General features: G+C 42.7%; 1 protein-coding gene across 1 annotated transcript in view; it reads right to left on the bottom strand.

Annotated features, from left to right (window-relative positions):
- Positions 1-390: 390 nt before the first annotated feature.
- Positions 391-21,512, bottom strand: part of ELK3 (ETS transcription factor ELK3) — a 76,051-nt gene continuing 54,929 nt past the window's right edge. Inside the window, exons 4-5 of the mRNA XM_023231432.2 lie at positions 10,213-10,335; positions 391-3,077 (exon numbers count right to left, since the gene is read on the bottom strand). Coding sequence (XP_023087200.1) covers positions 2,979-3,077; positions 10,213-10,335 — 222 coding nt within the window. The 3' untranslated portion in view covers positions 391-2,978. The remainder of the gene's footprint in view (positions 3,078-10,212; positions 10,336-21,512) is intronic.

The raw sequence follows: 21,512 nt of genomic DNA, 5'->3' as shown, positions 1-21,512 counted from the left end.
GGTCAGCCTGGAATTGAGACCGAGAGAAATAATAACCTTTATCACCAAGCCTAGCAGTTCACATCTCCTGAATCAACAAAAGGCTAAAAGAATAAATGGTAGATTTGATTTTTCCCTACCTTCTCACTTCTTCCTCCTCAATACAGAGTAGTTGATAGAACTTATTTAAATCAGGGGTCTGGCTTTTCAATCCCATTCCATTCTCCCACAAGTTAACCTCAATAATTACATTTATTTCTTTAAACATGTATTTAAAGCACTTTTTTTTTTTTTTTTTTTTTTTTTGACGTGCTGTCTTTAAGGGTAGGTGACAAGACTCATTTTCTAACTTGTATCCATATGGAAAAGTGGTTTGGGTCACCCCAAGCAAATGGAAGTAACCCAATCCAGTTACCTCTAAACACGTTTTATCACAAAGTTTTTATTGAACAAAAATAATACGACAGTAAAAATGATACATATATGAAAGTGAATGAAGATCTGCAGTCATAGAAAAGATGTGTACAAAGAGACCAACATTCAGGTTATATAGTTCTATAAAACTTTTCCCATAGCAGTTTAACACTGATTAAGCAGACATAAAAAGGAAAAGAAAGTCATTAATGTTCTTTGAAACCTATTTTCTGAGTAAAATACTTCTGCTAAAACACACACACACAGAATGAGGCAGAGCTATACGAGTTATTCTTCAGTTCCTTCAGTTCTCTATTTGTGTTACAGGAGTATTTTCATCCATCAAAAAACTGGTATTTTTGCATTTGTAATAAATGGATCTACAGCATACATTTATCCCAATTTCCGAAGGAAAAGAATCAGATCTATAGTTATTTAAATATTTCCAATCAGCATTTACATAAACAAGTATACTAAAAATAGTATTTTAGGTTGAGATTTTTGCGTATTAACTTCCTTTAGTTTGTCTGTCTGTAAGAATCATGCATTTTGGATGTGTTCTCTTACCTGACAACACAATTTTAAATGCCCTGTCTTTATCTGTTTTGTTTTACTAATAACACATAGTTTTGAACCAGTAATTACTTACAGCTAGGCATGGGGGAAACAGAATTGGACTGAGCACCAATCATTGTTCTACCTTCAGTGAGCTGTGCAGCCTTAGGCAACTCCCAGCTTCTTCTGTGCACCTGTCTTGAGCTGGAAACAGGTGGTGGGAAGCATTCTCAAAGGCCCCTTCTCAGTAAATATCAGTTCCCTGGACCAGCTCCTTTTATTCTGGTACAGAATTATTATTAGCCTATGGGGTGGGGGGACAGTAGTGTCTATTGGTGGATTTTGGAACCAGTGTCATTACAGTCAAGGAGGCGTAATAACAGTGTTTGGATTTTTATCCTTTGATAAGGGCCCACATCCCCACATGCAGAGATGCTCAATTCCAATTGAGAAACCTCAAAGCAATATTCTAGATTTTTTTCCTGAAAATTCAATAAGTATGTTTTCTCAAACCTCGTTTTTTAATCCTTTCTCATAATCCTGCGACTTAATGCCCAGTTTGGATCATTTAGTCACATTTCAAGTTAGTTTTTATCACTTATAGTTAAGAATTATAATTAATCTTGAATTTAAAGCTTGGTGCTTTTCCGTTTTCTTGGTATTAGAACTTTCCTTCATGTACAGGTGTGGTACCTTTGGACTGGTGCCTGCTGATTTTCTGATGGAACAGAAAATAGGTCTGTATTATCACTACTACAAATTACATTACACAAAAGAACTTACTGGAGTGTTCTAAGTTGTTATCAGTTCAGTTCCACGATGATGAGGTTCCTGTAGAATTTTTCATCTGTCAGATTTCCTTCATTCTCCCCGTAACTTTAGTAATATATAAAGCAGTGTATCCTCTCTCAATTTCGACAAGCAAGGCCTTTAGTACCTCCAGTTCTCTGTATTACAGCAAGTTTTTGATCCATCAAAAATTGTGAATACCTGCCTATACTGATGAAGATACCTAGTGTTAAAAAATTATTTCTTTGTTGTTTGGGTTCATCACCAGTCTGTGAGCTGCTTCCAAAGCATTAGATTTTTAAATGTTAATTATAGTTCCAGGGGAATCCCGATTTATACTGACACAGTAAATATATCAGATAGTCGGGATTCTCTATGGCAAACTGAGAAAACTAGGGCTAATTTTTTGAAATAAGAATATGCTAACCTAAGAGATACTCTCAGGCCTGGAATAGCATGAACTTGATGATGTAGCTTTTCCATCTCAGATTTTTGTCTGGGAGGCATCTGAAAGATACTGTAAACAGCTAAGGAGGCTAGCCTTTCAAAGTTCATTCTTTTGAAAATGCACTTTAGAACATTTTCTTTTATCAATGTTTATTGTCTAAATATGGCTTAGTTTATTATAAAAACATTACTTGGACATTTACTGAATTTCAGTTCAAAAGAGGTTCTAAGGCAATTCTTAATACAATTAAAAGTAAAAAAGAAAATGTGATATGAATATGCTTTCATATTGCCCACTGGGAAAAATAATGAAATTCTACTAGAGAGCTGTTTGATACTAATTTTCATCTTTCAAACATTTCCTCTTAATACTAAAAAACATATAAATCATTTACATTAAATGCAAAGGAAGGCACAGCTGGTTATAGTCTATATAAGCACACAGTGTAGCATACGCAGAACTAAAGAGAAAAAAAGCTTCACATCCTTATTAGTTATACTGAAAACCATTAAGAAAAGTTCTTCACTGTCAACAGTGTTCAACACTTAAGAGCTAAAAGGATATAAAAACAAAAACATTAAAATTCACTTAATGCAAAAGATTTTCATATATACTTGAATATATCAAAAACAGTTTTTAAAATGCTAACATAAATCTAGACTATCCATGTTATGAAAAGTGCAAACCAAATTAACAGAGTTTCACAATGTCCTTCTCATGACACAGGTAAACTAGCCCATGGGGACAAATTTGTTTCATCAGTTAATGAGTCCTTAATTGTCGCCAGACGTCATCAGGATTTCTGAGAGCTCGAAGAAAGCAGTACTGGAGAAGCAGCTCTGTCCAGACTGGGGATTGGCACTGGCATGTGGCCATTAAGCAGTGTGGGGAACTGTAGGGGACAAAAGATTTTTACAATAATTACTGCAAATCCATTGCAAAGAACTTAGGTTCTTTATATTCCCATACAATCCATAGCAGTCCACTTCTCATCACCCCTGTGATAGAGATTATTTGCCAGTGTTTTTTACAGAATAATGGGAAGATGACAATGAGATCAAGATTACATAGAGCAAACAAAGGATAAGGCCCACAAAATGTCCCTAATTCTATATGCACAGGCTACTCGGAAAAAATATATAATTTATATGTTGCTAAAGCATCTTATAACTATTTTTTAAAAGTTCTAAGCTACTCAGGATGCTGATAATGCTACAAATATTAAAAGAACGTTTAATATTAAATATGAAAATAATGTTTTGAAAACCATAGACTCTTTCTTTATATGTGACTCAGTAATTTCTAATACTATATTTTGAAATTTGGCATCAGTTTTTCAGGGTACTACAAAGATGATTCTTGCAGCATTTATTCTTCTAAAATAAGAAATGTATTTAATCTTAAAAGATTTCAAATAGATTATTTTGGAGCTAAGAAGGTATTCTTTCTAATTAAAATATCACACTTAGATCACTCATAAGTGACAAAGAGTAAAATTAATTTCTGCATTGTTAACTAAGATGATAAATAGTAGGATGGTAGTATATGCTCTGATAATGAGTTTCAGGTCTGAAACAAATACTACTTGCAACTAGATTTTCATTGTTTAGGATGTGCCAAAAAGATCTCCTGGGCTGTCTTTTCTAGCTTATTTCCTATTTAGTCCAGGTAAGTTAAATATTAAACTTCAGCGCCAAATATCAAATTACGGAGCCTGGCACATGTTAGCAGTACAACAAACACTTATATTTAAGTAAATATGTTTTTGCAGTTTTTAAACTATTTCAGTAACTTGTGTCAAGGCTTGTCATTTCATTTGATATCTAGGAGCTGTAACATAAGTTTTGTCCCCATTTTACAGATGAGAAAACAGATTTCAAATAAGTTCTGTTGGCTAAAGGTTACACAGCTAATAAGCAACACAGTCAAGTTTTAAACAAATCTTTCAGTACTAACATTGCGTAACTTTTTATTTCGGTAGGAGTTACAGGGTATCTTTAATTACTGTTTTAATTTCTTTAATGGTTATTGGCATATTCAAGGTTTTTCTTCCTTTTCTGGAACTTTGGAATTTTAATTTTTTCTAGAATTTTATCCACTTCAACTGTATTATCAAATCTATGCACATACAGTTTATACTCTTGTTTAAAAAGGTCTGTGCTACTAACCACTCTACTGAGTTAGAGTGACCATTGGAAGATGAGCAGATTTTAAATTTGCATGCTTTTATTTATTTTACTTTATTTAGAAATAGGGTCTGGCTCTGTCACCCAGGCTGGAGCGTAGTGACACAATATTGGCTCACTGCAACCTCCACCTCCCAGCCATCCTCCCACTTTAGCCTCCCAAGTAGCTGGGACTACAGGTGAACGCCACCATGCCCAGCTATTTTTGTATTTTTGGTAAAGATGAGGTTTCACCGTGTTGCCCAAGCTGGTCTCGAACTCCTGAGCTCAAGCAACTGGCGTGCCTCGGCCTCCCAAAGTGCTAGGATTGCAGATGTGAGCCAGGGTGCCTGGCCTGCAGTTTCATTCTTTTCGTTTATTTGCATCTTCTCTCTCTTTAGTCTACCTTATTGGTGTTTTCAAGAGAATCAGTTTTGGTATTGTTCATCTGTTTTGCAAAATAAATTGCTGATTTCTGCCCTTATTATTTTTGTATACTCAATGGACATAGTTTCTCTTGATTAGCCTGGCTTTTCTGACATGTTTTTTAGTCATCTTTATTAGGCTCTTCTCCCATGACACTCGCCTGTTTTAAACTGCAACATTTCCCAAACTTTTGTCCCCAGCCACCTGTTCTCCAGTACCATGCTTGGACTTGACAACAATTTCCATTTTAGACATCTCCAACCAATGCCTCTTTCCCACAAAACCTGCTCTTCTTCCATTGCTCACTCCAAGTCAGTGAGAATGGTGGCTGAGACCACAAACTTAAACTTGAGTCAGGGCTCCACCACTTACTAGTGTGTTATCTTGAATAAACTAGCCAATATCCCTGTGCCTTAGTTTCTTATCTTTCTTAAAACAGAATTACTGGCAGTATTAAATGAGAAGGCCCCAAAAGTGCTAAGAACAATGTCTTGCACACAGTAAGTCATCAATCATCAACAAATGTTAACTCTTGTTATTTATTTATTTATTTTTTTTCAGACAGGCTCACTGTCGCCCCGGTTTGAGTGCAGTGGCGTGCTCATGGCTCACTGCAGCCTCAATCTCCAGGGCTCAAACAATGCTGCCACCTCAGCCTCCCTAGTAGCTGGGACCACAGGCACACATGCCAGCACACATGTCCCAAGTTTTGTATTTTTTTTTTGTAGAGACAGGGTCTTGCTGTGTTGCCCCTGATGGTCTTGAACTCGGGCTCAAGTGATCCACCCATGTCACCCTCCCAAAGTGATGGGATTACAGGCGTGAACCACCATGCCCGGCCTTAACTATTGTTATTTAACAGCATTTCCAGTATGTTAATCACTTAGTAATCTTTGCCTCTTCTTAATTTTCACTACCTACTTACTACTCAGACCCATCTCAAAGTCTGCCTCGCTTGAGCTCACCTCTAAAATATCTTCTAATTACATCCTGTGTCCAGTGTTCTAATCTCAAAGAGTGATTCTCCCTTCAATATCTGTAGTATCATTTCCTCTGGCCAGGTATGGTCGTTCACACCTGTAATCCTAGTCCTTCGGGAAGCTACGGCAGGAGGATTGCTTGAGCCCCAGAGTTCAAAACTAGCCTGAGCAATATAGCAAGACCTCGTTTCTACAAAAAAATTTTAAAAATTAGCCGGGCTTGGTGGTATATGCCGGTAGTCCCAGCTACTTGAGAGGCTGAGGTGAGAGGATTGTTTGAGCCCAGGAGGCAGAGGTTGCAGTAGGCCAAGATTGTGCCACTGCACTCCACCTTGGGCAACATAGCGAGCTCGTCTCAAAAAATAAAAATAATAATTTCCTCTTATCTTACTGTTCCTTCCACTTTCTCTTCAGTTCTTCCTCCACACTAATATCAGTGATTGTTCTCTAAAACAGAGATCTCATCCTCCTACCTCCAGCTTAAACAGCCTAAACATTTAACAGATAAAGGGAGAAACTCCTAAGCCTATAATCAAGGCCCCCAGCTGCGTTTCCTACCTTATCTCCTCTCACCTGGTCCCTTCCTAAACAGACTTTCATGTCCCAGTCATTCGGCTCTATTCATCTAAATGTACTCGATCGAAATCCTGTCCCTTCCTCCCAGCTCAGGCGCCACTGCTTGCTTGGAACCTGTCCAGTCTCCAGCTGGAAAGAGCGTGTCTGCCCCTTACTTTCTGCAGCACTTTGTTTACTCATCCATTATTCACATATTCTATGTCCCTACAATCCTTGTCGCAGAGCATTGCAAATATTTGCTGGGTTAGATTTGTTGAACTAAAAATTACAGCACACATTCTTAATTGAAAACTTCATTAGCTCTACCTTGTTTTAAGACATACCTATTCCTACTAGGCATATTCCACATTGGAACAAAATCTATTTCAAAAGTCATGGAACAGACGTCCTTAGACAAGAAAATACTAAACTGTCCAAGAAAAACTGAGTTCACTTTATAAATCAAGGTTCTTTGTTTACATTTAGCACAATGTCTTTGGTGCCTCTCTCCTTACCTAAACATTTTCAATTATAAAGCATACCTCTTCCAGAAAGGTGTCTTCTCTCTCCTTCCTTGGAATTCTTTAATATCTGCTATAACCTGCTATAGTAATCATATTAGGGGCCTTCTGTACAAAAATGCTTCAGCTCTTCAACTATTACCCTGAGGATTCTGATCAACCCTTTCCAATCATGATAATAGGAAACTGGCCAGCGTCACTTCAAATGTATAAGCCAAGTGTATTTTTTGTCTTCCTTCATTACATCTATAGCATACATGAAAGAGGTTTGTTGTTATTTTGAAAGAAAATTATTTTCATCAGTTTAAAAGGGATGTTGGCCAGTGTGGTGGTACACCTGTAGTCCCAGCTACTCCAGAGGCTGAAGTGGAGTTGAACCCAGGAGTTCAAGACCAGCCTGGACAACATATTGAGACCCCGTCTCTAAACTTAAAAAAAAAAAAAAAAAAAAAGTTCTTAAAAAAATAAGACACCACTGATAGTAATCTGAATTCTCAGTATGTATCAATTATATTGTCTAGTTTTAAAAATCAGAAAGTATTATTCCTCTACCATATTTTGTTGTTTACCATTCTCGAAATTGCTATTTTCTACTTTTGCCACACTCAATTGCTCTTTTCACGGGAAGAGTAATAATAATTTAAAAGGCAAAAAGTTGTTTTTCCTTAGTCTCATCGGTCCAGCCACAAACAGAAAGCCCAAAGTCATACAACCTGTCAGCCATCCAGAATACCAGCTTGTCTTTCTTTTTTTTTAGGGCTGTATTCTGAATGGCTTCAGAAAAGAGAACAGGTCCACCTGGTGAAATAAAAACTCTAAGCAGGTAGCCTTTAAATGCAGTAATTTCTGATGCAGAATTCTAAATATAAACTAGGAACCTCTGGTCTGCAGTGCTTCTCAAATTGGTTCCTGGACTGCGTAGTATATCACTAGGAACATGAAAAAAGTTTTTGGGCCAGGCACGATGGCTTACGCCTGTAATCCCAGTAATTTGGGAGACCAAGGCAGGTGGATCAACTTGAGGTCAGGAGTTTGGGACCAGCCTGGCCAACATGGCAAAACCCCATCTCTACCAAAAATACAAAACTTAACAGGGTGTGGTGGTGCATGCCTGTAGTCCTAGCTACTTGGGATGCTGAAGCAGGAGAATCACTTGAACCCAGGAGGTGGAAATTGCAGTGAGCAGAGATCACACCACTGCACTCCAGCCTGGGCAACAGAGTGAGACTCTGTCTCAAAAAAATGTTTTTATCAGGCCCTATCCCAGACCTACTGAATCAGAAACTCTGGGAGTGGGGCCCTGCAATCTTTACGTTAACTCACCCTCTAGGAGAGTGAGTGCTAACTTTGAGAACCATTCGTCTACAGTAGTTACTGAGAACTGAAGAAACGAGGGTGTGCACGTATCCCAACTCCCAGAGATTCTGATAACGTGTCGAATCACTGTAGACATGAACCATCATTTACTGTTGGGAATGCTGGGCTGGAAAAGGTATCTAAGACAAGGGATCCCAAAGAACCCCCAGCCAATAGTGCTCCATTGCTTTCCTAGGGGGTTGCCAAGGCCTGTACCAATCAGGTGGCAGAATTCCCAGTAAGGAGAGAAATGAGAGGCCACTTAATTATTCACAAATACCTACTGAACTCTACAGAAGCTCTGTGTTAGATTCTAGGATTATAGTATTAACAATCCCTACTGCCATGGAGTTTACTGTAACCAAACCATTTCTTTTTATTCTATTAATTTTAGAATTCTGCTGCTCTAATCTTAAGACTTTCAGGAAATGAGGTGTTTTTATCTCCCCACCAAAAGATTAGTATTCCTGATTTTAAACTTTCCTAATACAACATTTGCTCATTGCTTTTTGCTTACTATTTCTAGTTTCTCTTTTCCTACCCGAGCTGAAACTGCTAAAAATCAACATGACTATAGCTCAATTTCTTGTGACGGGAATAAGGGCTGGGAAAGAGACAGAAACCCAATTACTCCAAGCATAGGGTCACTTCATGACACCCTACCCCAACCCCACTAGGAAACCAAAGAAGATGGCAATCAAAACCTCTTTAGCTCTACCCTTATGAAGAGACCCTAAATCCCAGCATGTACAGCTCCTGGCACAGAGGAGGTACTCAGCAAACACTAACCTTGACAAGCAAAATGACCAGCTCAGATGATCGTGAAGGCTTGTACTTACCTTTCTCAGACTTCTCTTTGTGAATTCATTTAGACAGTCAATAATTACTGAGCCTCACTTGTACACCAAGCCATGTGCCAGATGCTGGGGACACCACAGTGAACAGGATTCCATTCTGGTCTCGAGGGCCCATAGTTTAGTGGGAAAGATTGCCACATCAACAGGCAATCATAATACAAAGTGCCACGTGCTAGATGCAATGGTACCCAAAGAGCTGCAACTAACTCGGGGTAAGCCACACTGTGGGGCACAGGATACAGACAGGGATGATGAGAAAAGCTAGAATTAGGGAAAGAGGGAGTTTGCACTGGGTCCACCTTTTCTTCAGTCCTGTCCCTAGGATCCTTTCCACCTATACTCAACATATTCAAACAGTAACACCTTAGTCAGTGAATAATGATCTGTGGGTCTCAAGGAGGAAATACTGATTTCTCCATGATAGCAAGTGACGGTCCTGCAAGATTCTAGTGTGTGAATGAATAATGAAGGTGCTGCCTAGTATGGAGAGTTCTGTAAGATAAAGCAGCTAAGTCTTCATTATTTTTTAACCAAATGCCCTGGATTTTCCTTTTTCATTACAGAACAAGGAGCTTAATGATGATTCATAAAATGATGCAAGTAATTTTTCTATCCCAGGATGGGGAAATTGTTCACTATTTTTATTTTCACTGTATGTCAAATGAGCTGCTATTTAGGAGGATTAATATTTTAAAATCTTGTGTGGACTTTTATAAATAATTTTTATTTTCATTTTATTTTAAATAGAGATGGGGTCTCACTGTGTTGCCCAGGCTGGTCTCAAACAATCCTCCCACCCTCAGCCTCCCAAAGTGCTGGGATTACAGGTGTGAGCCATCACGATGGCCTAAAGAATGATTTTTAAAGTTTTGCCTTTTCCTTAATAAATTTCCTGTTTTCATAGACAAATGAAAATATGCAACACACTTCAAGAACTTAATTGTTCCACGTATGGGTGTCTGGCATGAGTATGCCATTTCTACCTCAATGAAAGCGTCTGCCTCTGAAGGACGTGCAACCCCATTAACATGAACCCCCTCTGGACCCTCTGGGCACTTAACATTTTAACCCAACACTGGGCAAAACTCACCGTTACCTCTGCAGGATTTAGAGAAAAAACCATCCCTCAGAAGTGTAATGTTTAAAAGTTCATTTCCAAACGCTCACCTGGAACAGCGTGCTTGGCCCTTGCAGCCTGGCAGGACTCAGTGGAGCAACTGGACTAAGGCTGCTCCAGAAATGTATGCTGGAGAGCAGCGGACTCGGAGTCAGAAGCAATCCATTTGGTGTCTGGGAAATAAAGCAAACAGACTTCTTCATATAGGTTCACCTGACTCAGGCCGTGATCAACAGAGCAGCAGAGAAAGGTTAGGTAGGCCAGGCATGGACCAGGAAATGACCTTACCATCTCAGGAAAACTGGCAACGTTATTTCTGTGGGACTGTGAACAGTTTAATTTTAATTTTCTTTTCTTTTTGAGACAGTCTCGCTCTGTTGCCCAGGCTGGAGTGCAATGGTGCGATCTTGGTTCACTATAACCTCCACTTCCTGGTTTGAGCAACTCTCCTGCCTCAGCCTCCCGAGCAGCTGGGATTACAGGCATCCACCACCACACCGACTAATTTTTGTATTTTTAGTAGAGAAGAGGTTTCATTATGTTGGCCAGGCTGGTCTCGAACTCCAAATAATCTGCCCACCTCGGCCTCCAAAAGTGCTGGGATTACAGGCATAAACCACCAGGCCAGCTGGCTAATTTTCTTCAATGCTAATTTTATTAACACTTTCATAAAGGAAAAAGGTATTGACACATTACCTTCCCTAAACATGGTGGAAAATTCAAGTTTGTATCAACTTTCATCCGAATGGTTTGTTCAACTTGTTCCCCTTCCCAGATTAAACAAGAAGAATTAGTATACAAACAAAATGGGATCCAATAAAGGGGCTTTAGTTCTTCTTATCTGTATTTTCCTGTTTTTCTACAGTGGACATCTATTACTTGGGTTACAAACACACGTTTTTAAATGGTCTCCATATCAACAGCTGCTAAGGATTTGGGATTTGCTGTTAAAATACCCTGCAGTAGCCTCTTTAGAAGCTCTGAGCCGGGTTTTCCAGATTCCATCTGGATGTGGGGTCGATGAGAATTCATTGCCCTGGCAATGGTTTGGGTGGGGGCAGGGAGGGCCCTTTCTTGTCAGATTGGGTGTAAAGCCAAAACCCTGGGTTTCCCAGGAGAGTTCCAAGGACTGCATTTGCTTGCACACATGCAGCAGGAGTCCTCGCCTGCAGGCCAGCTGGAGGGCAGAAGAAACACCCGCCCAGCTGCTTTCTGCATGGCTTTTATTCTCAGTGGAGAACTCCCCGGCCCAGGGTGATTTTGTACCTTTGGAGACTAGAAGGAGTCCCTCAGTGGTTTTGTGATGTCAATAAGGTGCTTTGTGTAAGAAGAACCACAGCAAAGGTGCCAGCCTTTCAGATTGCACCATGCTGGATGCTAAAGTGTTATTTTTTCCTAGAATTGGCCTCCGTGGCGTCATTAATTACCAACAGCATTTGGCTTAAACCTAAATTGAAAGGTCTGCTCTGTTCAGCAGAATGGAGACAAACATCCAAAGTTCCTCAAACTGTGAAGCTGCTGAAATGTAAACACATTTATACCAAATTATTTGAGTCGTTGGTTCCATGGCATTTCCTACATACTCAATGACCTATGAGGTTACTAGAATAAATACATGTTTTGAATAAGCTTCCCATTTGTTCTAGTCCAAGGCAATTTCACAAGCATGCCAGGCCATCTGGCCTAACAGTTAAAACTTAACGGCTCAGCATGAGCTCTGCCAGGGTTCCAATCTCAGAACCACTACTTCCCAACCAGGTAACCTCAGGCAAGCCACCTAACCTCTCTCTGTCTCAGTTTCTTCATCTGTAAAATGGGGAGAATAAAAATGTCCACGTTACAGGGTTGTTGGAAGATTAAATAAGCTGATCTACTGCAAGCTCTTGTAAGATATGTGCCTGGTATACAGAAATGCTCAACAAGCGCCAGAGGCGGTTAGCTGGCTAGGTACGCTAGGTACTTCATACATGTTTTTGAACGAATAAATTGGTAATTAATTGAAAGCATACATGACATACTTACTAAATGTCTTTCATCTATGTGAGGGAGAAATTCTCAACTGTATACAGAGAAGGACTTAATCCTCTGAAACAGACAAACTGAATTGAGTCAGCCTGGACTTGGAGGCTACTCTCAGCTGTGTTAGGCTCAAGGCCACAAGCTCAGGTGTTCTGAAAACTAGTATTTGCATGTTACTCTGGAGCAAGGTTGCAACCACAATCTGTCACATTAACATGTAATAACCAGTGTGTTCAAGGCCTAGTTTATCCATCAATGAAGGCTCTCAAAGCTCTAAAGAGACAATCTTCTAAACCACAAAACACAGCTATCCTTCTCTCCTCCATGGTCATCATATACCCATCCTTTTTAATCCTCTGAGCAATGTACAAGGTCTAGAATTTCTATTTCTCTAGTCTAAAACGTATACCCATGTCTGGATTTGAGATGTCTGCACATTTGTTTCTAAGGAATACAGGATGTACTCAGACTACAGTAGCCTTCTGTTTCTCATCTTTAATATGTCTGAGATGTCTTCTATAATATATGCAAATAAACACTGTAAAATGACTTCATTCCCTCCTCTTCCTTCTATCCCTGAAGTTCTCCCTGAAAATCCTGTGACCTTAAAGAACCATGTGGTTTCTTTGTTAAGGAAAGTTCCTACAACGCCTGCCCTGGGTTATCTCCGGGACAGTGAGACTTCACAGCCTCTCCACACACTCCAGGAGTCAGGCAGAGCGGGCTGAGCCTGAGGGCCAAGGGTAAGGAAGCCACAGCAAAAAGCGCTGTCTTCTTTCCTTCCCCAAAGACAGTCTCGTTTTAAGGAGCATGGCAGATAAGGAGCTCCTAATCCCGTGGCAGCCGGGAAAGAGTAAGACCCTCATCCCAAGATCCCCTTTTCATTTTCCCCACTCAGTTCATCTTCCACTTCCACTTCATAACGTCTCCTAAAAAGGCTGCTCATCTGAGCTCGCCAGGGTGAGCTGGCATCCAGGCATGCCCACCTGTGCACCCTTGGCCCGGCCCTCTACCTCCTCTTGCCTTCCTCTGCCCATCAAAATGCCACCTCCTCAAAGGATGCTTTCCTGATCTCCCCTCAACCAGATGGGATTTCTTATTTCTGAATCTTTGTAACACTTTGTGACCATTTTTTTCTTAACATTTAACATGTTCTGCCTCATATTACGGTGATTGGCACATTTTTCTTGTACCTCTTTCCATAGCCTTTAAGGTATCTGCTCATCTTTATTCCTCCTGTACTACTCAGCTCCTAAATACTGAACTGAAGCCATCCACAGCTCTAGCTGGGTCCCCCCTGGCTTATCGCTTTGTTGGGCATCTCCACTTGGGTGCACCACTATACTCAAACTTCATGAAGCTCAGCACCTTCCCACATCAGTGGTTCTTAAGACTTCCCCTTCTGTCAACAGGACCACCTTGTATACACTGCCTCAACAAATACTGACCGAGAGTGCAAACTGTGTTTCAGGTGCCACAGATGAGGATCAAACAAGACATAATCCCTTGCACGCACAGCCCCATCTACCACCCGCATCCCAGTCCCCACCGTGCAAAATGCCTTTCAGTAACTGCAAGCTCCGGACATAGCTTCTGGAGGCGTCTCCAACTGGGTCTCCTGTTTACCCCTCATTTCCATTCCTGCTGCATCCAAGCCCCTATCACCTTACAGATGGCATTCCACAACAGCCACCCAGGCCAGTCCACCTGCCTCTGGTCTCCCCATCTATTCTGTACCCCATCACCAAATCAACCACCCCCAAACATGAGTTCACTCAACATTCAGTCACAGTTTCAGAAAGGATGTGATATCCTCCTTAGCCCCAATAGAAGGCTCCCCATAACCTGGTTTCATACACTTGCTAACTTCTGAGGACTAAGCTCTGATTTTTTATCTTGCCCAAATTCCTACACAGGGGTGTAGGGAGTCATGCCCTACAAACCGTAAATTCTCATCAGGTGGGTTTCATTTGACCCTATATATGGTGACTTACTTTTCAATCTGACTCTGGCATAATATTATGAGATAAGGAAAAAATATTTAACCCCAAAATACATTTCCTTGCCATACCTTGAAATTGCCTGGCAATTTCATGACGTCTCATGCCTCCCTAAAATATATAAAACCAAGCTGTACCCCGACCACCTGGAGCACATATTCTTGGGACCTCCTGAGGGCTGTGTCACGGGCCGTGGTCACTCATATTTGGCTCAGAATAAATCTCTTCAAATATTTTACAGAGTTGGATTCATTTCGACACTTCCCTCCCCGAACCCTCTTACTTGGTTTGATGTGTACTGAGCTTTCCTTATATGCATGGAGGACCAGGCATTCCAACCCACCAGTCCTTCAACGCTCCCTCGGAACTTCCCTGACCACCCAGTCCAGCCCACAGTTCCCTGGGCTACAGGCCCTCTCTAGAAGTGACCTCATCCATTCCCATGGTTTCACCACCCCTTGCATGTTGATGACTCCCTAACCTCCTCTCCAGCTCCAAAACACTCTCCCTCTCCAGATGCAGCTGGACTTTTCCACCCGAATGTCCTGCAGGGTCCTCAAACTCAACATGGCCCCAACTGGACATTTAGCCTTTTCCCAGGGAGCTTATTCTTCCTCCCATGTTCCTCACACTCAATTCTGGCTCTCCCCACTCCTTCCACCAGTCAGTCACCAAGTCCTGTTGACGGCGACCCCTCTCACCATACAGCCTTAAATACTCATGGTCTTTTGCCTGGAATATTACAATAGCATCCTACTTGGATCCAGCCTTCCCCCTCCCAATCTTGCCAACAGGGTGATTCCTAAAACAATTTAGACTGTCACTCATACCCCTTCAATGCTTCCTACTACTATACCTCCCCTAATCACAAAGCTATTTCAAGTATCTATGCCTTGCCTCAAGCTGTTCCTCTGCCGACCATGCCTTCCTCTCCCTGTCTACCAGAAAAAGTATCCTGCCACAGGGCTGATCCTTCAACACCCTGAACCAGTGGTCTCATCCCCTCCAGGAAGCCCTCTGGACATTCTTCCTCCATCTCAGGCAAAGTTAATACCTTCCTCCTCAGGATCCCTTTTGCAACATGGTATTCCTTTTGTATAGCATCTGAGATACTAGATGAAGTGACTTAAGGTAAGTTATGAGCTCCTAACTATCAGAGACTATTTTATCCATGTTTGTAGCCCCAGCTCCCAACACAGCAGCTTACACATGATGGGTACTCAGTTCATGTGTGTTGAACTGAACTAAACGATCTTGCCCCTCAGCTCCTAAGGCACTTCTCTGCGTGCATGTTTGACTCTTGCCAAGGGCTATTATGTGTGTGTACACGTGTATGCCTTGTTGTCATGGCTAGGTCCTAAGGTCATAAAAACAAGCAACTGTAGTTTTGCTTCCTTTCCAGGCGCTGTTATTGCTCAATAATTATTTGTTGATTCTAATGAGATTTTTTTTTTTCACTTATACCTCTAGCAACTGTTTGTTTATTTATTTTATTTATTTTAGAGACAGAATCTCACTCTGTCGCCCAGGCTGGGGTGCAGTGGCACAATCTTGGCTCACTGTAACCTCTGCCTCCCGGGTTCAAGCAATTCTCCTGCCTCAACCTCCTGAGTAGCTGAGATTACAGGCGTGCACCACCATACCCAGCTAATTTTCTTATTTTTAATAAAGATGGAGTTTTGCCATGTTGGCCAGGCTGGTCTTGAACTCCTGACCTCAAGCTATCCACCCACCTTGGCCTCCCAAAGTATTGGGATTACAGGTGTGAGCCACTGCGCCCAGCCTCTAGCAGTTAGTTTCCAATCCAAACAAGTCGAAATTCCTTGGCCAGTCCTCCATAATTTCACACCACCCTAAATTATAACCCTATGTTATATATTGCCCCATATGCTGGACAGCAACCTGTAAACTCATGAGAACAGGAACGGTGTCTATCCTGCTAACCTCTGTATCTCCAGGTACCTAAGCAAATGCTTCGTTTTCAATGATTATCTCCCAAATGAATGAATACACGATAAACATTTGTTACTGGACCGATTAAAGAAGATGCACAAGTATTTGCTGATCACTTGATGTGGTGATCTGAGATACCCGTAAGTCACTCGGGCTTTAAGAAAGTAAAGGGCAGAGAAACAAGATATCTATTCAGCAGGTTGTGCCCACAAATATCTGTAATCCTAAGCTCCCACAGATGCCAACAGAATCCATGACAATGCTACCTTGAGGTTAAAAAAAGTTCTCAAATAAAAGGTGACTGAATCTCTGGAAACCCCTAAAATTGTCTGAATTCAAGTGAAAACATGGTTTTAAGGTCTTTAAAAGGGGAGTTAATCCCACTGACCCTATGGAAAAGCAGACAAAATGGAGACTCCCATGGGGGCCTAGGGTAGCTATAGAAAGGGGCAGGAGAGGAAGCAGGCCAGAACCAGGGACATTAGGAGGCAGAGTCATGAAGACTGGGGTGGCTGTGGTAGTTTCTTAAAATAAGACAATAATGAAGTTTGCCACATTGATTGACTCTTTTTTGTGTGTGAGATGCAAGTTTCGCTCTTGTTGCCCAGGCTGGAGTACAGTGGTGTGATCTCGGCTCACCGCAACCTCTGCCTCCCGGGTTCAAGTGATTCTCCTGCCTCCTCAGGCTCCCAAGTAGCTGGGATTACAGGCATCTGCCACCACACCTGGCTTTTTAGTAGAGATGGGGTTTTGCCACATTGGCCAGGCTGGTCTCGAACTCCTGAACTCAGGTGATCCACTCGCCTCGGCCTCCCAAAGTGCTGGGATTACAGGCACGAGCCAGTGCACCCAGCCCAATTGATTCTTCCTTTCATGAAAGATTTCTCTATGGCATGTGATGCTGTTTGATAGCATTTTACCCAGAGTAGAACTTTTTTCAAAACTGGAGTCAATCCTCTCAAACCCTGCTGCTGCTTTATCAACTAAGTAACGTAATGTAATGTAAAGTTATGTAATATTCTTAGTCCTTTGTTGTCATTTCAACAATATTCACAGCATCTTCACCAGGAGTAGATTCTATCTCAAGAAACCACTTTCTCTGCTCACCTGTAAGAAGCAACTCCTCACCCAATCAAGTTTGATCAACAAATTGCAGCAATTTGGTCACATCTCCAGGCTCTACTTCTAATGCTAGTTCTCTTGCTATTTCTACCACATCTGCAGTTCCCTCTTCCACTGAAGTCTTGAACCCTTCAAAGTGATCCATGAGGGCTGGAATCAATTTCTTCCAAACTCCTGTTAATTTTGATATTTTGACCTCCTCCCACGAATCATGAGTATTCTTAACAGCATCTAGGGTGGTGACTCCCTTCCAGAAGGTTTTCAATTGACTTTGCCCAGATCCATCAGAGGAATCACCATCTATGGCAGCTGTAGCTTTATGAAATGTATTTATTAAGTAGTAAGACTTGAAAGTCAAAATTACTCCTTGACTCCTGGGTTGCAGAATGGAAGTTGTATTTGCAGGCATGAAAAACATTAATCTTCTTGTATATCTCCATGAGAGCAGAGTGCATTGCTTGGGTGACCAGATGCATTGCTAATGAGCAGTAATATTTTGAAAGGAATCTTTTTTCTGAGTAGTAGGTGTCAACAGTGGGTTTAAACTATTCCATAAACTGTATAAATGGATGTGCTGTCATCCAGGCTTTGCTGTTCCATTTATAGAGCACAGGCAGAGTGTATTTAGTAGCACTGGCTTCAACTTAAAGTCACAAGCTGTACTAACAAGACTCAGCCTGTCCTTTGAAGCTCTGAAGCCAGGCATGGACTTCTCCAGCTATGAAAGTCCTAGATGGCATCTTCTTCCAATAGAAGGCCGTTTCACCTACAGCGAAGCTGTTTGATGTAGCCACCTTCATCAATGAGTGCAGCTAGATCCTCTGGATAGCTTCCTGCAGCTTCTCCATCAGCACTCGCTGCTTTACCTTGCACTTTTATGTTATGGAGAATACTTCTTTCCTTAAACCTCATGAACCAACCTCTGCTAGCTTCACAGTTTTCTTCTGCCGCTCCCTCGCCTCTCTCAGCATTCAAAGAATTGAAGAGAGTTAGGGCCTTGCTCCGGGTTAGCCTGAAAGGAATGTTGTGGCTGGTTTGATCTTCTATCCAGACCACTAATATTTTCTCCGTATCAACAATCAGGATGTTCCACTTTCCTATCATTCATGTTTTCACTGACGTAGCAATTTCATTTCCTTTAAGAACTCTTCCTTTACATTTACATATTTAACTGGCATAAGAGCCCTAGCTTTCGGCCTGTCTCAGTTTTGGACATGCCTTCGCCATCATCATTCTAGTTCTGGATTTAAAATGAGAGACGAGCAGCTCTTGCTTTCTCTTGAACACTTTATAGGCCACTATAAGGTTATCAATTGGCCTAATTTCAATATTGTTGTGTTTCAGGGAATAGGGAGACCCGAGGAGAGGGAGACACACGAGAGCAGTTGGGACACGCACAACACTGATCAAGTTTGCTGTCTTATCCGGGTGTGGTTCATAGTGCCCCAAAACAATTACAACAGTAGTATCATAGCTCACTGATCTCAGAGCACTAGAACAGACGTAATAGTAAGGAAAAAGTTGGAAATGTGAGAATTACCAAAATGTGACACTGAAACATGGAGTGAGCATGTGCTGTTGGAAGAATAGCCTGGCGCTGATAAGACTTGCTCGGCGCCGGGTTGCCACAAACCTTCGATTTGTAAAAACCACCGATTATCTGTGAAATGCAATAAAGCAAAGTACAGTAAAATGAGGTATGCCTGTATGAGGTGTAGTAAGGTCCCCGAGGGAGTGGTAACCACGTGACACAGGCCACGTCAAGGCTCCCTTACTTCTCCCCTTCTTCCCGCCATGTTTCTAGCTGGAAATAACCAACCTTGGGAATTGTACGTTCGGGGTATCGAGTTATTACAGCACACACAGCTTTCATCTCTTCCAAAGCCCACCGCTAAGCAAAGCTTACATACAGCCCACAGATTACCAAATGTTTATGTGCACACAGCATCACACTGCACACAGCACACCCCCACCACACACAGAGAGAAAAGGAGAGTTTCTGGGACAAAGTGCTCAGGAGGAAAACCACTGAAGCCTTGTCACTGCCTGTGGAACACCCTGAACCCCGCAGTTGTCCTTCACCCCTGAGGCCGAAAGGAATTCTGCAGAACACCTGGCTGTTGACAGCCACGCTGTTTCTGGCTGTCACTTGGAAGGTGAACTCTACTGGGGCTGGTGCTGGTGGGTGAGTTTTTGGAGCACCCCCCACAAGCAGCTCCCAGGAGAGGGAATCTGAGAATCCAAATCTGATACTGACACATACCCTAAACCTAAACCACCCCCAGCTTCAAGACATCCTATCTGATCTCGGGGAGACCACCTGGGTGAAACTCGCTGCAAGAACTCAGCTCTGAATAAGTACCACACCCCTGACTCCCGCCCCGGCCCCTCTGGTGTCTCCCTCATTGCCCCTTCTCTCCCTCCCTATTGGCTACCCATGGCCATGCCAGGAGCAGAGCCCACACTCTGGGACATGAGGGAAGCTCAAGGTGGGGTCTGAGTCCCGAGGCTCTGCCATCTCCCAGTGTAGCTGGTGACCCCGTTAGTTCTGCGCGGTTTAGAGGACTGCCTGGTGCCCCTCCCACTCTGTTGACCTGAAGGTCCTCTCTGAGCCAGGTCCCTTTACTTCTACTCTCCTGTCCTGGGTCCAGACCCTGTCCCTTGCCTCCCTCCCCCTGGGATTATCTCTGGGCTCCCTGGCACTAAACCATCAGGGCCCCACCCTCACAGCTTGGCTGAGGACCAGGCACCCTCACTGCCTCAGGCGCAGGTCCTCTAGATCCTGGCTTTCCTATGCCTTCCACCTGATTTCAGGCCACGCTGGTGGCTTCTGGCTCCTGGCCGTGCCTTCTGCATCCGTTCACTGGGCATCCACCCTTGATCCTTCTCTCACGCCCTCAGCCCCACCAACGGGAGCCATCCCTCCATCCACATTATCCACGGGGCTGGCTGAGCTGACTTCCTCTGAGACAGTGCTGGCATCTGCCTCACTCTGTTCTGAGAAGGTGATCCAGGCTCCCAGGGAACACAGACACCTAAATCAGAGCTGGCCCTGGCCTGGCTTCAGACCCTTCTCACCCTGACAGTTGTAAACACACAGGAGGCCGGGGGAGGAGATGTTCAGATCGTTGACCCCTGGCCCTGCCTCTCATGTTACTCCCTTGAGCTACATCAAGAGCTGCTGTTTCTGAGCCATTTGCTCAGCAGCCCTTGGTCACTCGACAGCCTTGCTCAACTGGAAGATGCCTGATTTAAGAGCACGCATGCTCATTCTGATCTATTTCCTGATCCCCTGGCCCTCCCCTCTGTGGTGGCGCATGTCACCACCAGCTCACAGCTTGAGCTGTCATGAAATCCCTGGGCAGAATTCAGTCCAGCGAAAGCATGGAGAGGAAAGTGGCCCAGAGCTGCTTTCAGGTGCTCCATGGACGGCCGTATCACTGCCTTCTTGCAGCGGGAATGCATTTCATTTGAGAGCATGGATTCTGGAGGCAGACATTGGATCCAAAGCCACCTCTACCACCTATAAGCTGTGCGACCCTGGATGAACTAGTTTACCTCTGTGCCTTGTTTATCTCAGCTGGGAAAGAGGATGCTAATAATAGCACAGGTTGAGCATCCCAAATCCAAAAATCCCCAAATCCCAAATCCTCCAGAATGTGAAACTTTCTGAGTCCTGACACGACACTCCAAGGAAATGCTCATTGCAGCATTTTGGATTTCAGACTTTCAGATGTGGGATATTCAACTGGCAAGTATCATGCAAATACTCCAAATCCGAAAAGATCTGAACTCTGAAACACTTCTGGTCACAAGCTATTTTGGAAACAGGATGCTCAACCTGTATCCACATGACAGGGCTGCTATGAAAAACAAGGCAATGCATGTAAAGTGTCTGGAGCAGTGCCTGGCACACATGGGGAGCCCGTCATATGCTGCCGTGGCTGCTGCTGATGACAACAGGGACAACTACGATGAGATGACAGAGGCAGGGGACGGGTGCAGCTCCACGGTTAACAATGCTACCAGGTGTCACCAGCTCACAAAGCCTGGCCATGATCCCATTTTCCACATGTGGTACCTGGCCCAGAGAGCAACTGCCCAGTCCCACTCCTAGGAAGCAGGGTAGCCAGGAACGGAATCCAGGTCTGTGAGCCTAAAACAAATACTCTTTTAACCTCTGCCACTAAAATTGCATCCAATTTTCAAGGGGAAGGAGAAATATGGTTTCCCAGCGCCTACTACGCCTTTGTGCT

Source organism: Piliocolobus tephrosceles, chromosome 10, assembly GCF_002776525.5.
Source record: "Piliocolobus tephrosceles isolate RC106 chromosome 10, ASM277652v3, whole genome shotgun sequence".
Lineage (NCBI taxonomy): Eukaryota > Metazoa > Chordata > Mammalia > Primates > Cercopithecidae > Piliocolobus > Piliocolobus tephrosceles.
Note: the sequence above shows the minus strand (reverse complement) of the source record. Positions and strands in the feature narration are given on the sequence as shown.